Source organism: Barbus barbus (assembly GCF_936440315.1).
Source record: "Barbus barbus genome assembly, chromosome: 37".
Taxonomy (NCBI): Eukaryota; Metazoa; Chordata; class Actinopteri; order Cypriniformes; family Cyprinidae; genus Barbus; species Barbus barbus.
This window is the reverse complement of record NC_136715.1, coordinates 1,312,121-1,328,481: the sequence shown is the minus strand read 5'-3', so window position 1 is coordinate 1,328,481 and position 16,361 is coordinate 1,312,121. Positions and strand designations below refer to the sequence as shown.

The 16,361-nt window shown below is 36.9% G+C and overlaps 1 protein-coding gene across 2 annotated transcripts in view; it reads left to right on the top strand.

Moving 5' to 3' along the window:
- The first annotated feature begins 404 nt into the window (after positions 1 to 404).
- Positions 405 to 16,361, top strand: part of LOC306857130 (striatin-like) — a 60,721-nt gene continuing 44,764 nt past the window's right edge. For both annotated transcript variants that reach the window (XM_079396843.1, XM_079396842.1), the window contains exon 1: positions 405 to 762. In XM_079396843.1, coding sequence (XP_079252969.1) covers positions 544 to 762 — 219 coding nt within the window. In that variant the 5' untranslated portion in view covers positions 405 to 543. The remainder of the gene's footprint in view (positions 763 to 16,361) is intronic.

Here is a 16,361-nt window from a genome sequence, read left to right as displayed (position 1 = left end):
GATTTTGATTAGTCGCTTTTAATAAAAGCATCTGCTAAATGACTAAATCCTCCACATTCATTCATGATGTGCTGACAACCGTAACCCTGAAAATGAAATGAGGTGGAGATAAATACATTTTAATAGTAATAAATATTTAAATTAATGAATAAATAAATAATAAATTAATATACAGTATATTTATATATGAATGAATGGATGAATAAATAAATATTTATTTATTTAATGATTTATTTATATATTTCAACATTTATTTAATGATTTAGTTTTGAGTAATGTGACCCTCCATAGTCCGGAATCCATGTTAGGCCATTTGTCAGCTGTTTATTTCATTCCACTCTGATCGGTTCGACAGATTCAGTTCAGTGAATCGGTTCACAAGAACGATTCATTCCCGACTCGAATAGCGCGAGCGGAAACGTCATGAAGTGACAGCAGCAGCAGCAGCAGCGTGCGGTGAGTCGAGCGCTCGCCCCGTTTCCCGTTCTCGGACGAAATCCAGCGTCCGTTCGGTCGATCAGACCTCCGATTCCCGGCCTAGCCATGGACGAGCAGGCGGGCCCCGGTGTGTTCTTCAACAACAACAACAACTCGGTTCTTCCCGGTGGAGCGAAAGCGCCTCAACCGGGCGACGACGGCGGCGGCGGAGAAACGGCCCGCGCTCAGTACAGTATTCCGGGGATTTTACACTTTCTGCAGCACGAGTGGGCTCGGTTCGAGGTGGAACGGGCGCAATGGGAGATGGAACGGGCCGAACTGCAGGTAACGCGCCTTTTCCGACCGTTATTTTCTGAGGTGTTTTGAACGCTGTCCGCCAAAACATTTCTGGGCTTGTTTTTCTCTCGCGCGCTGACGTCACACGCGACCCTGCATGAGTTTCTCTCCTCCAGACCGTAACTCTGTCCAGTTCATCACAAACACCGAGATCTAAGTGCTCTACTGCCACGGGAAATAATACCTCGTGTTTTTGGTGTGTAACATGAGCAGGCCGTGTTCTTGACATGAAGATGTGAGAACAGAAACAGAATTCAGAGTTCTGTTGCACATTCTTTACATTCCTTAAAGTCTAGAAATGTACCTGTAGCAAATAATAACATGTATAAATGTATGTTGCATAAACAAACCCAAGTCTGTTTGGAACTTGTAGTGTGTGTGCACTACATATACACACTACTCATAAACATATATATGAGTGTGCGTGAGTAATTCTCATACTATGATGTAAATTTGAATATATCGTGTTAGTATTTTAAACTGGCTTGTGTGTGTGTGTGTGTGTGTGTGTGTGTGTGTGTATGCATGCGCACACACACACACATTATAGATAAATATAAATTAAAAACTATATTAAAATTACTTAAATTTTACATAAAGAACAGTCTGTTTGTAACACCATTAATATTTTATTATAACATCATATTTTTACGTATATATTATATAATTAAGAACAAAAATTCTACAAATTGAAAATATATATTTATTTTAAATATTGTTAATTTTGCTTTTAAAAATATTATGACTGTGCAGAGTAATTTAACAGAATATAAAAAAATAAGCGTAAAAATATATTTATTTTATATATTATAATAATTTTTCTTTGTCATTGTCATGATTTAGCACAGTTATGACTAATAATAATCATAGCAGAGAATTGCAAACTCAAAATGAAAGCACCCAGACATTAATTGTCATGAAAATAATGTAATAATGCATAAAAAACTTAATGGCGCTAAAGTAAATCCTAGCATATTTTCGACTGTGAAATGAAAAGTGACACAGATGTGGGTTATTTCTGGGTGCTTTACTGTGTCGTGTTTCTGTGAGGTTCTGGTCTGTGTCTGATTTCTCTCGATGACGTCACAATAGGAGTCAAAGGCTGCAGTGACATCAGCAGAAGCAGTCTGTCACGTCCGTCTGCATTATCTGCTTCCAGACACTCGATCGTCACAACTATGAGGAAGCCCTTAAACGCTGGACACTCCTCTGTGATGATAAGTTAGTGTCTGTCTAGTGTAGACTGTCTGGTTAACTGATGTGGTAGCACTACTAGTATTGCTGTCTCTCTCACTGTCTCTTTGCAGTGTACAGTTTTTAATTAATATTTTTTATTATTTTTTATGTTCTTAGCAGGGTTTCTACGGGCATTGGAAAAGTATGGAATTTGATTTAAGTATTTTCCAGGTCTGAAAAATATGTTTCCAGACTTTTGCCCCTATTTAGTTTTCTTTTTTATAATAGAAAATTAAGAATTTTATGAAAATAAATGTATTGTACAAGTAGTGAGATTTCATGGCAGCTGTTTAGTGATTGTCAAATATGCACTTTTTGATTATGCAAAATGCAGATCATAAACATTTTGGGTTTCTTCTCAGAATATTCTTAGCACCGTATTACATAGACTCAAGTACCTTTGCAAAAATAAAAAAAATACAGACTTTTCTGTGCGCACAAGAAACCATTAAACTTAGCATATAGGACAATGCACACAGAGCCACATATTGTGACATCACCCCATCTACTTTTGAGCAAGTAGGTCTCTGTTAATTCATGTGTATCCATGCTCTTATTTTATTCATAGTGATGCACAAAGGAAATCAGTTATATAAAACTAGAAATTGCAACGCATAAGCATGCAAAAAAATCCCATGCACATGTGAATAGTTTCTCGAGGGCACAAAAAAGTTTCTTGTGTGCATGCAAAAGTCTGTATTTTTGTTTTTATTATTATTTTAGGGACTCTGTAGGTTGCCACTTTGAGAAAATATATGGGAAAAAATGTGAAAATAAAAATATTTACAGATGGCTGTATTATATACCTAATATAAAGCTGAAAATAATGCTCCATGAACATGTTAAATATGGTCTGAAAATCTTCTGAGGATTGGAAATTTGAGTCTGGAAAAGTATGGAATTTTAAAATGCAAAATGGGTAGGAACCCTGTTTTAGATTTTTGTCATTTTTATTTTATTTTTTTAAATGTGTTAAATAGTTTTAATTAATTTTTATTGTAGTATTAGTACAAAAAGTTAAACTAAATGAAAATGAAATGTTGGCAACTAGCTAAAATAAAAAAAAGTTTAAGGTTTCATTAATACATTATTTAATTTCAAGTAAAGTTGTTTACTACTTTATTTTTATTTTAGTTTACTATAATAACCCTGCTCTGATGAATCGCTTACACTTGTATATTTGCATTCTAAATTTGTTTTGCATTCTCGTAGTGGCCAAACCTCTGCGTACCCTTCTGCAATGTCATGCTTTACTACTTGTAAGTCCTTGACGCGCACTTCTGTGTGATTGAGATGAGATATTTAGTCCTAAAGCAGTGATTGATTAATGAATGCTGTGGGAATATCTTTGGCATTTATGAGTCGTTTACCCGGACGTCCGTACAGTCGCTCCATGCGGCCTGTGTGTTTTATTATGCATGTTGAATGAAGGACAAACAAGTATGAGCAGAAACTGTGCTGGCCATATGACAGATGAACCCGCTTGACCGGACTGGATTTCAGTAGCCAAATCAGGACTGAGAAATCAAAAAATTATTAAGTTTGATACTATAAAACAGCATGAAAGTTTACAGGTATTCAACTGCATTGTCATTTACAGTCAGAGTCTGATGTGGCCTAGTGTTTGTTAAATTGCGAAGGCTGTGATTAAATAATGTTAGGTGACTGTTTAATGCTGCTCAGAGGTGGTACAATTGCATTTACACAGCAAATATTACTGTATGCTATGATACAAGGGGCTGAGGTGGATCAGAGCAGGCTTAATTTACTCTGGCTTTTATGCTGCATTACATTTTTATAGTGAAGTTTGAGAAGGCGTGGAGCAGCCTTAAAGGATTAGTTCACTTTTAAGAAAACTTTTGCTGATAATTTACTCACCCCCATGTCATCCAAGATGTCCATGTCTTTCTTTCTTCAGTCGAAAAGAAATTAAGGTTTTTGATGAAAACATTTCTCCATAAAATGGACTTCATTGGGACCCAAACGGCTCAAGGTCCAAATGACAGTTTCAGTGCAGCTTGAAAGGGCTTTAAACGATACCAGACGATGAATAAGGGTGTTATCTAGCGAAACGATCACCTACCTCAACCGTGACCTTTTCCACGTAATTGCGTATTACGTGACGTCACGAACGCGCATCACAGAACAGAGCAAGGCGAGCATTTGTGCTTATAAAACTTAAACTTTTTTATTTATTTTTGAAATGACCGATCGTTTCGCTAGATAAGACCCTTATTCATCGTCTGGTATCGTTTAAAGCCCTTTGAAGCTGCACTGAAACTGTCATTTGGACCTTGAACCGTTTGGGTCCCAATGAAGTCCATTTTATGGAGAAATGTTTTCATCAAAAACCTTAATTTCTTTTCGACTGAAGAAAGAAAGACATGGACATCTTGGATGACATGGGGGTGAGTAAATTATCAGCAAAAGGTTTTTTAAAAGTGAACTAATCCTTTAACTCAGTTAAGACATACCTAGCTGTTAATACCTTACCAATGCCACGTTTACACTGCAAAGGTGGCATAGAAGTGCCTTTGAAGTAGCATTTAGGTATCCATTTAATGCTGCTTGGAGGTGGTGACATTTAGGCATCTTTAGGCCGACTGTTTTCTGCCAGGGACTGAGGTGGATCAGAGCAGGCTTGATTTAGTCTGGCTTTATGCTAAATTATGTCTTTACACAGGATTTTGAGCAGGCACAGAGCAGCTTAACTCAGTAAAGACATAACTAGCTGTTAACACCTCACTGACACCAAATTTACACTGCAAAGATGGCACAGAAGCGCCTCTGAAGTGGCATTTACACCGACTGTTTGCAGCTCAGAGATGGCATGAATGCATTTACACAGCAAATACAACGGTGTGCTTTTACACGAGGGGCTGAGGTGGATCAGAGCAGGCTTAATTTATTGTGACTTTATGCTGCGTTATGTCTTTACACAATATGTTGAGCAGGCACAGAGCAGCCTTAAGACACTTAACTAGCAGTTAATACCTCACCAGTGCTAAGTTTACACTGCAAAGATGGCATAAAATCGCCTCTGAAGTGGCATTATAGCGTCTTCTGTTTAATGCTGCTAAGAGGTGGTACTGTACGAATGCATTTGCACAACAATTACATCGACGTCTACTGTGACACTAGGAGCTAAGCTGGGCCAGAGCAGGCTTAATTTAGTCTGGCTTTTATGCAGCATTGCATCTTTACACTGAATTTTGAGCAGGCACAGAGCAGCCTTTCCTCAGCTGTGCAAAAATGCCTCAAAATGGCATTTTGACCAAGAAGTGCATACTAGTTTACATGCAAATTTGCATGTGAGCGTTTATCAGTCTATTGTGGAAGGACTGGAGTGATATCACAACATTTTTACATTTGCATGATGTTCGTATGTGCTCGGTACTGATGCATCCCTAGAAGGCAGCGTCTAGCTGAGGAGATCCTGACTGATGTTTTGTTCCTTTCGTAACCAGCATGCCTTTCATAGCTCTGCGTGGGCGATGCCGTGTAGGAGAGGCCGTCATATGTCGAAATCACCCTCAGGCACCTTGACAATCAGTTGAAAGAAATATAATTCACTCCGTTCGCACATAGGCTCCTTCTACCTGAAGTACAAGAGGCAGTGGCGTGAAATTAAAGGCCATTAGCATCACAAACGAGCATGCAACAGGCTGAGTGTGTAGGCAGTGTGTTCGTGTGGCGCTGGGAAGCAGGACAGAACAGAAGCTGTTGAGTTTTTTGAGCTGATGTTGGTGACTCATACTGCTGATGCTCTCTCTCTTCGCTTGCGTCGTGCCCTCGGCTGTGAAACGGGAATGCCAGGCTTGACCAGAGAGTGGTGTTTGTGGTATAAGCTGGATTTTGAATAGCCCTTTAGGTCCTTTCACATGACTCACATCAGCAATTCAGCACTCGACTAGGAACGGGTCAGGATGGTCAAGTAGCCTAAGCTTTAATATTTTTAGTGATGGTGCTTTACAGGCTATTAATTATTGGCATGGTTTTTAGCATGCTGTTCAGTTTGGCTGTGCTAAACCCTCACTGAGACGATGCATCTCTTAATTTGTACCCTGTGCTACAGCGGTTTTGGAACGAATTTGCCTTTAGCAGTAAATGTTGACACTCATACTGTTGAATTCCAAGTATTATTCAGTATAAATTTTCTCCAAGTTAGTCAGAGTATGTATGCATCTGGGTGTGAATCATGCTGTTTTCCATTCAATTCTGTTCTGTTGTGGTCTGTCCAATTTTTTTATCGCAGCGTCCAAATTGAACAGATTGAGTAGTGGACAGTCCAAGTTAAGTTTGCTTGAACTTTGAGCATCACATTACAGCAGCTGATTTATGCACAACACATATTTTATGTTTGTTGGATGCTTTGCTTCATTGCATCAGGATTGTTATTGTTAACTCAAGCTATTTTAACTAAAACTAAAACATTTTTGTGATTTGAAATAAAGCTGAAATAAAATAAAATAAATTATTAGAACAACTTAAACTAAAAGAAAATTGGAAATATTGCCCTGGAAAATAATTAGAATAATTTTAAGTGAAAATCTGAAAAAAAAATAAACCTGAATAGTAAAAAAAAAATAATAATAAAAATGACAAAAACACAAAATTGCTAAAATAAATAAAATTATAAACAAAAATAAAAGCAAATTCACAATATTAATAACTATAATAGAATAAAATAATACGATGTACGATCGATGGGTTATGGAGATAATGAAAATATCTTAAAAATAAAAATATGACATGAACACCTGTCTATGAAAACATGATTAGAATACTGTTAGATTATGATTATGATACAGCAATGTTATTAACAAAGAAGCATTTAAAAAGGAATAGCTGCCTGAGGTGAAGCTGAAGAGTGACTTTATGCCAATAAACTGAAGCCCGTTCTATGACACTTAAACTGACTAAAAACTGAAATAAAAATATAAAAATAAAATAAAAATATTAATAAAAACTATAATACCTTAGAAATAACACTAAATAAATTGGTTGATGTTGACATGAAACGTGGCTTCATTACACGATGTTGACGTGTTTTGATTGGTTTGTGGTGATGGAGGCCACGGCGGTTGAATTCAAGTGTCACTGGGAAATTATCTCAGAACTTCAGCAACTGTGTTTTGACTGCAGTGTGCGTGCGTGTGTGTGTGTGTTGACCGTGAACGGCAGTGATGTCAGACCGGCGTGGTACTCTCCATCCGTCCAGCCATGAGTAACAGCGATTGATGTTCTCACAGGTCGCTCGTTTGGCAGGTTTATGTTGACATGAGTGCCTGAACATCCATTTTCTGTCACACACTACTCATTTTCCTACATATTTGCATGTACTTTTCACCATGTTTTCCCTATTTTCTGGCATCCATTACAGTTTTGAGAAGGCTGCAAAATTTGATGCAACTCGACATTTTATGACGGTAGTAAATCGAAAGTGAATTTTACTGCGTCTAAACACCAAGCAGATATTTTGAGTTGCTTTAGGGGCAAACACATGCAGAAACTTGGTTTATTTGGAGTAGTATAATAATGTTTTTGAAATAAACTAGTATGCATATTGCATAGTAGTGTAGTTTATGTGAGGAAGGGAATTATAGAGTGCTGCAGGCCAAAACTCTGAAATGAGTTACATTTTAAAACTTTTGGTTCCATTGTGCTGAAGTCAATTGTTTTTTTTTTTTAGTGGGTTTTTAGCTTAAATGCCTGAAATAAGGTCTATGGTGCTTAACACAAGCTTGAGATACTTTAATGTTTTCTGACACAAAATCGGGTTTTGGAAGTAAAAACTTCATTAATTTTCTCCATAGAAACATAGATTTTTAACAATAACTGATAAAACTTTAAAGACAGACCTGTTGTGAGCTCTGAGGTTGTTAATCGATTCTATATGCTTTTGTTGAACCATCTGTTCATATTGATTAAAATTATTTTTAAAATATTCATATTTAATAGCAGAATTTATGGTGAAAAACTACATTACCCACAATGCTTTACAGAAATTCCGCCAGTCAGAGAGTTGCAGCGAGCAAAGCTCCGCCCACTCCCATGAAACACCGCAAATTATGTAATTGTTTTCCTACGTACTCAAATTACTTATATGCATATTTTGCAATGAACTTTAAAATATGTTGTGTCTATAGATACAAATTAATAAATTAAAATTAATATTTTTATATTTTCTTAATGCAATTAATGTGATTCGCAGTGCTTCATGGGATTGTAGTCCTTTCTTTCACTAAAGCCGTTAAGTACACAGTTTTTTTTGTCCGTCTTTCATTTGCTTTTATACCTCAAATCAAAGTTTGTAATGTTGTGATTCTCCTTGCAGGTGGTTGTTTTGGTTCATGACTTGTAATGCATTATGACTTTTTTTTTCTTTTTTTTTATCACTATTGGTAAAATAAAATTGAAAGAATACTTCCAGAACCAACGCCACAAAAAATGCACTCTACTGGATTGTTTTTTTTTTTTTTAGTATGCAGTGTTTAGTATATACTACTTCAGAGTGCAGTAAGCTGTATGCTAGTGTTCCATTCTGAACATAAAAACATGTTTGTCGTAATCGACAGCGCATCTGTCACTTTCCCTCTGTTTCTCGCTGTTCTTCACACAGTAACGACAGGACGGCTGCATAGAGGTGAATAATTGATGCAGGCCTGGGTTTCCCTCTGCTCTTGTAGCGTGTGCGTGTTGGAGCGTGTGAATGCATGGCCATCTGCGTGTGCCATCTGATCTGCTGCGCAGAGGAGACGGTGAGAACGCCGCTCTCAGGTTTCTGCCGTGTATTGGGTGCGGCGGACAGGAGTTTCCCACCGGCTTCAGCTCGGGTTTAACATCAGCTCATTGACTCATGAACTCAGTCAGTCAATCACACACAGCCTTATTTCCTTCTAAACAGCTCAAGTAGTGCACTAATCTCACCGTAATCTGCTCGCTCTGCTTATTCCTGACAAACTCTTACTTCGTGTGCTTTGATTAATAACCAGTTAATTACCAATTAACTCTCAGCTCAGACCAGAGTTATTATAGTTCACTAAAACTACTCAAAATATTTTTGTTCATTGAAATAAAGCTGAAATAAAATAAAATATACACATTAGATTAAAACAAATTGAAACTAAAAAGAAAACTAGATATGTGTGCTTGGCAAGCAACTGAAATAAGCCGAAGCACTAAAATGACTAAATGGAAATAAATAAAAACTGAACTAAATCTAAAACTGAAAAAAAAATTATTAAACCTAAATTGTAATATTAAAAAAGGCTAACAATTAATAAAACTGACAAAAGTGCATAACATAATTGCCGAAAATTAAACTAGAATTAAATTGAAAACGGAAAACATACAAATAAAAGCTAAATCAAAATATTAATAAATAATGGATTTTCTTATTAAAATAAATAATTAATATAATAGATTAAAAAAATTATATATAATAATGATTTATATTTAAGACTAAAATATAAAATATAATGAATTCCAATATATATATATATATATATATATATATATATATATATATATATATATATATATATACATAGTGATAGTAAAATTACAAAGTATTGATACAGAAATATATAAAAAATAAAGATATTGAAATTATACAGTATCTCACAGAAGTGAGTACACCCCTCACATTTTTGTAAATATTTTATTATATCTTTTCATGTGACAACACTGAAGAAATGACACTTTGCTACAATGTAAAGTAGTGAGTGTACAGCTTGTATAACAGTGTAAATTTGCTGTCCCCTCCGAATAACTCAACACACAGCCATTAATGTCTAAACCACTGGCCACAAAAGTGAGTACACCCCTAAGTGAAAATGTCCAAATTGAGCCCAAAGTGTCAATATTTTGTGTGGTCACCATTATTTTCCAGCACTGCCTTAACCCTCTTGGGCATGGAGTTCACCAGAGCTTCACAGGTTGCCACTGGAGTCCTCTTCCACTCCTCCATGACGACATCACGGAGCTGGTGGATTTTAGAGACCTTGCGCTCCTCCACCTTCCGTTTGAGGATGTCCCACAGATGCTCAATAGGGTTTAGGTCTGGAGACATGCTCGGCCAGTCCATCACCTTTACCCTCAGCTTCTTTAGCAAGGCAGTGGTCGTCTTGGAGGTGTGTTTTGGGTCGTTATCATGTTGGAATACTGCCCTGCGGCCCAGTCTCTGCTTCAGTATATCACAGTACATGTTGGCATTCATGGTTCCCTCAATGAACTTTAGCTCCCCACATAGCCGCGGGAACCTATTTTGTCTGGGGGGTGCTGGGGGGCAGGGCGAGGCCATTGTGGGGGATTTTTGACAAAGTCCTAATATTAAACAGCCCAAACTCTTATAGATTAACATACAAATGAATACAGAGTTATATGCGAACCAATATATATTTGTCCTTTTGTGATTTTAGTTCAATAATCTTTTCTTGAATATTTATATTATTTAAGGGGATTTTGCTAAATATTAATATCTCTGATACATGTTTTGGTCAGTGCACTCTCGAATTCTCTCATCAGAAACAACAAAGTGCGGTACATGCGATGTAAGAGATCAATTCAGCACTCATGCAGCCACAGACCATGACACTCCCACCACCATGCTTGACTGTAGGCAAGACACACTTGTCTTTGTACTCCTCACCTGGTTGCCGCCACACACGCTTGACACCATCTGAACCAAATAAGTGTATCTTGGTCTCATCAGACCACAGGACATGGTTCCAGTAATCCATGTCCTTAGTCTGCTTGTCTTCAGCAAACTGTTTGCGGGCTTTCTTGTGCATCATCTTTAGAAGAGGCTTCCTTCTGGGACGACAGCCATGCAGACCAATTTGATGCAGTGTATGGCGTATGGTCTGAGCACTGACAGGCTGACCCCCCACCCCTTCAACCTCTGCAGTAATGCTGGCAGCACTCATACGTCTATTTCCCAAACACAACCTCTGGATATGACGCTGAGCACGTGCACTCAACTTCTTTGGTTGACCATGGTGAGGCCAGTCTTGGCCACCGTGCTGCAGCTCAGTTTCAGGGTCTTGGCAATCTTCTTATAGCCTGCGCCATCTTTACGTAGAGCAACAATTCTTTTTTTCAGATCCTCAGAGAGTTCTTTGCCATGAGGTGCCTAGTGTTATTTTTGGCGGCCTGTTTTAATTTGAGTTTTAGTCTAGTCTTTGTGTGAAGCTGTCATTTTAGTTTTTATTAGTTTTAGTCACGTTCATACTCTTTTTAGTCTAGTCTAGTTTTCGTCGACGAAAACTGATGACATTTTAGTCTAGTTTTCGTCAATGAAAATTGTATTTTAGTCTCTTTTTAGTAATACAATTCTATTTAACCCAGTCAATATAGTATAAGTACCTAGTAGTATAGACGAAACCAAAATTTTCTTTTAGCCAAACCCATTTCAAACAAGGTTATCTTATTATATTATTGTTACCTTATAGACTCAAGAATACATCCATTCCAGACATGGAAGATGCTCTGAATTGAATTTACAACATTTATTTTACCAACCAAACATGTTAGAAGTACACACACATCTCCCAAAGACGAACTGGCCGGCCATCGGTCCCTTTCTCTGTGTCAGACTTAACTTTGTTGTCGTCTTCTAAATAATGCCACGAGTGGGGCTTGAGGAAGTGACATCGTCTGCGTCTGCGCAGTGTGACCTGAAGTGAGACACCGGAAATGGAAATACTGCAAAATACTAATAATAACAAGACGAAATATGTTTTAGTCAACGAAAATGAAGAGCCATTTTAGCATAGTTTTTATTTTGTAAACCACATTTAGTCTCGTTTTTATTTGTCAACTATATTGCATTATACATTTAGTTATCGTCATCGTCACATGACCAGCATTTACGCTTCGTCTCGTTTTCGTAAAGGTTCGTTGACAACGATATTTAGGGTACTTTCACATCTGTAGTTCGGTTCATTTGGTCCGGACCAAAGGCAAAAAATGATACGTTGTAGCTATTTTTAGCCGTTTTGGTTCCTTTTCACACCACACTGTTTGCTCTGGTCCAAACCAGCTGAAACGAACCAAAATGCAGTCACGTGACAACATCCGCTTGACTTGTTGGCTAGATGTGTCTTTGAACGCATTCCCTAAACTGCTTTTCGATTGGTCAGAAAGAGCGTGCGGGAAAATTCCAACGGTGCTCCCGGAAGTAAACAAAGACAGGAGTAAAATGCAGCAGACAGCACACTGCTATTTTGAGGCTCCGCACCTCCTCACAACCCCAAGTTTGTCCGCGACCTGCCATGCTAAACTGCAAACTGTCAACAAACACGTCCTCGTCCTATAATGCACAGCGCAGCTGACTACGGCAGCTGGTCTAGTCCAAAAATGCGCAGTTCTTATTGCAGTTGGGTCTGTTTAAGGTCGGATCGCGTTCTCACCACATACGAAGTGAGAGCGATAACACCAAATTTAACACATCTGCTCCCCATTCACACCTGAGACCTTGTAACACTAATGAGTCACATGAGTTATTTTGAGGGGACAGCAAATTTACACTGTTATACAAGCTGTACACTCACTACTTTACATTATAGCAAAGTGTCATTTCTTCAGTGTTGTCACATGAAAAGATATAATAAAATATTTACAAATATATGAGGGGTGTACTCACTTCTCTGAGATACTGTATATGTATGCATGTATGTACGTGTGTGTGTGTGTGTGTGTGTGTGTATATATATATATACACATATAAATAACATTAAAATTGCACTGGCTTGGACATGAGCGCATTTGGTGCTTTAAACCCTGTGTTGTTGTTGTTGTTTTTGTTTGTTTAAAAGCCGTCATTTGGAGAAGCGTGTGTCCTGTAAGAACCAGTGTGTCAGCTTTAGGTCCCAGCATGCTCTAGTAACGCCACCCTTCATGCTTGTGTTCATGGCTCACGGCCCGTAAAAGCAAGTCTGTCCTTGTTTAGTAAGGTATGCGCACCTGCCTGTTGTGTCAGGTAAACGGTGAAGGAGGAACGCCCTGCGTCGCACCTCACATCACTGTTACATGAATAACTGGAAGGTCATGGTCATTTCACAATTTACCGTCGCCAGCATCCTTACAAGTCCCAAATTATGTAATATAGACTCTGGGTGTAACTGGGTGTAAAAATCAGTTTAAACAAGATTCATCACACAGAATATGAAGAATATCAAAACCTTTAGGAGTCAGCTGCCCACGGTAGTCCTTGAGTCCCAGAAAATATTAAGATATTATTTTTTGTCAAAATATAATTTATCGCACACCCCTATCATGCATGTGCGTTTTAAGTTTAACCGTGACTCGATTGCTGATAAAACAAAGTGTTTGCGAAATGGAAACAAGCACATTGATATTTCAGTTCATTTTATTTACATAATGTCAAATCGATTGGAAATGAATGCTAAAGAACTGGCCGCCTGTATCTACATGCAGGTACAGCTTCTAATGAAAGCGATGAAGCTGATCACACAGGACAAAGCTCAAATCATAAATTAAAGTCCAACACTGCACACTTTTAGTATGCACACACTACCTAAACTTTTTATTCTGTATTATAAATGCAATACAGTTATGCATAAGTATGCAAATTGGGATACACCTAATAATCAGAATTAAAAACACAACTTAAATATTGGGTAAAATAGACCATTTTAATTTGAATTAATTTAATGCATTTTTTAGTATTGCATAAAATATAAGCATATTTATAATCAGTATTTGTATTCACTGAGCTTGTTGCAATGAAAAAAGATGCATGTGATGCTGCTTTAAAATTTGTTAAGACAGGCCTGTGTTTTGAAACAGCCTCTGTGTCGCAGTGTGAGGGTCATGTGACACTCGTTGAACTTTGTGCTATTAGGCAAATGACCCGATTCTGGGACCAAGAGGAGAACTGGACTGTTTTGAGCTGTGAAAATGGGATTCTATTCACAGAGATCTCACACATTTGAATGGTGTGTGTGTGTGATGTTTTTGTTTATTGTTGTCCGTTATCAGACTATAGGTATGTTTATTAGATCTGGGTTGACGATATTGATTTCTCAAATTTCTTTTTAATTGATTTTCATTTTGATTCTGAAATCCCAAGAATCGATCTTTTAGTTTTTTAAAAACATTTTTTGTTTTATTTTTGCATTATAAAATGAAAAAAATTTTTTTTAAACAATTTGATTTTAATTTTTAAAAATAGTTTTAAAAATCTAAAAAAATTAAAATTTTTGTTTAATTATTTAATAAAATATTTAATAATTTTAAAAATTCCACACATTTTAATATAATGTAGGTAGATTTAATGCAGCATTTAATTTTGGCCCACAGCCCTCAACCAAGTTTCATTTTTGTCCGTTTGTATTAAACATTTGGGCAGAACAAATACAAAATTTTGTATTAATAATTTGGTCTTTTTTTTTATTCTGTGCCATTTTTTAGTTGATGCATGCACAAAAAAAACATTATTTTTTTTAGTGCTATATTATATGTTTGAATAAATCTGTCTTGAAATCATTTTTTTATGACAGCCACAGTTTAAATGTTGTGCATTGTAGAATGTAGAAACATAATTATGTCAGTAAAAAGACTTCCATATGTGCGATTTAAATATTTGTATACAACTCATTGTCTGATTGTTGTTTATTGTTATATCTAAAAACTAAATAACAATTAAGTTTAATTTTAATCTTTAATATTATACCGATATTATATGTACTGATAGGGTTTGCTGTATAGTTTACAGCATTAGATCAACATTTTTTCCTGATGATCGGATTATTTCAGGTCTACAAAACCCCTTTCAATACAGTCGATCGAAATTGTAGTTGGATTGATTGAGGAGTTTACATGAAGGCCTTTCAGTCCAATTGATCCGTCAGTCTGATTATTGCATGTATACTCATGCATAAGCTGTGATGACACAAAAACACACAGAGAGAGGCCAGTGGGTCATATGTGAGTTTATCAGTCACATGCACAGGACAGAAGAACACTATTTATTTCCATCCCAATTTGAGTACTTATGCATTATTTCATAGTATTTATAATAAAGTATAAATGGTGCAAGTAGTGTTAAAAAAAAAAAACTAATAAAAATGCCAAAAGCACCTAACAAAATTACTAACAATTAAACTAAAATTAAATTATAAGTAAAGCGTGACTACATGACTGTATTGTTACTTTATTGCTTAAATGCCTTAAATATTTGCTATATTTTACCTATAAATCTCTCTGCATGCTTATGCATTATTTTATGGTATTTTATAATATAGTGCAAGGGTTAGGTGTGTTAAATAAAAATGACAAAAGTGCCTAACCAAGTACCATAAAAAACAAAAGCTAAATTAAAATATTAATAAAAACCAGGATGAATAGTGCAAGTAGTATGTAATAAAATAAAAAATATTAAATTAATATTAAATGTAATGTCTAACAGCACCATGAAAGCCTAACTATGTAAATGCATTGTTACTTTAAGCAATCGCTAATTTAAATATTTCAATTCTAATGATCTTTTCTATAAAAAAGGTGACTTTGCCTGTCTAAGAAAACCAGCGCTGATCTCCATATTTAGAAAATTAATCTGGTTCCAGAATACCTCTGCTGCAGGGTGAATGCATGTGGGCGCTCGACTCAACGAAATGCTGCTAAAACCTATAAATGTTGATTTAAATTGCTAAGCGTTGGTGAGGTGTTTTTGTTCGACGTGTTCAAAGGGAAGATGACACACTGCTCATCCTCCCACACTTTCCTGACGCGCAGCACCTGCCCTCGGGGAGCCTATAAATCCATACCGCATCCTCACTATTTAGACCGCACAGATCATTAACTGACCCTCTAAGTAGAGCACGTTCTGGCCAGCAGACGCCATTAGAGGATATCCTGTGTAGTTTGCTGTACGGGGATCCAAATGAGCATCTATTTTGGGCGAGTGACTGTTTGTGTGTTCTCTCTCTCTCTGGATGATGGTAACCCTGAGCAGGCGAATCAGGGCGCTCTCATTCATTCATAACTCACAGTGGGCCGCTTCACAGGGACTCACCTGCTGTGTGATTCCTCACTGTTTTGTTCTTTAGGCTCAGGTAAATAAACTCATCTGATCATGCAAATGATGCCCCGGTGGTTTTCTTTCTAGTGCTCAGCTACAGATTAGACCATGACGTTTTTTTAAGCATTTACCTGCTGATCTGAACTCGTCCTTATTGGATTGTGACGGGTCCCACGGGATGTTTTGGTGCTTTTACTGTTGTGTCCACTACTGTGGCAGCTGTAGAGATGTTCTGTATTATCAGAAAGAGCTGTGATCAAACGTACGGCTGTGTGATTTACTATTTTGTATGTTATATTGACCA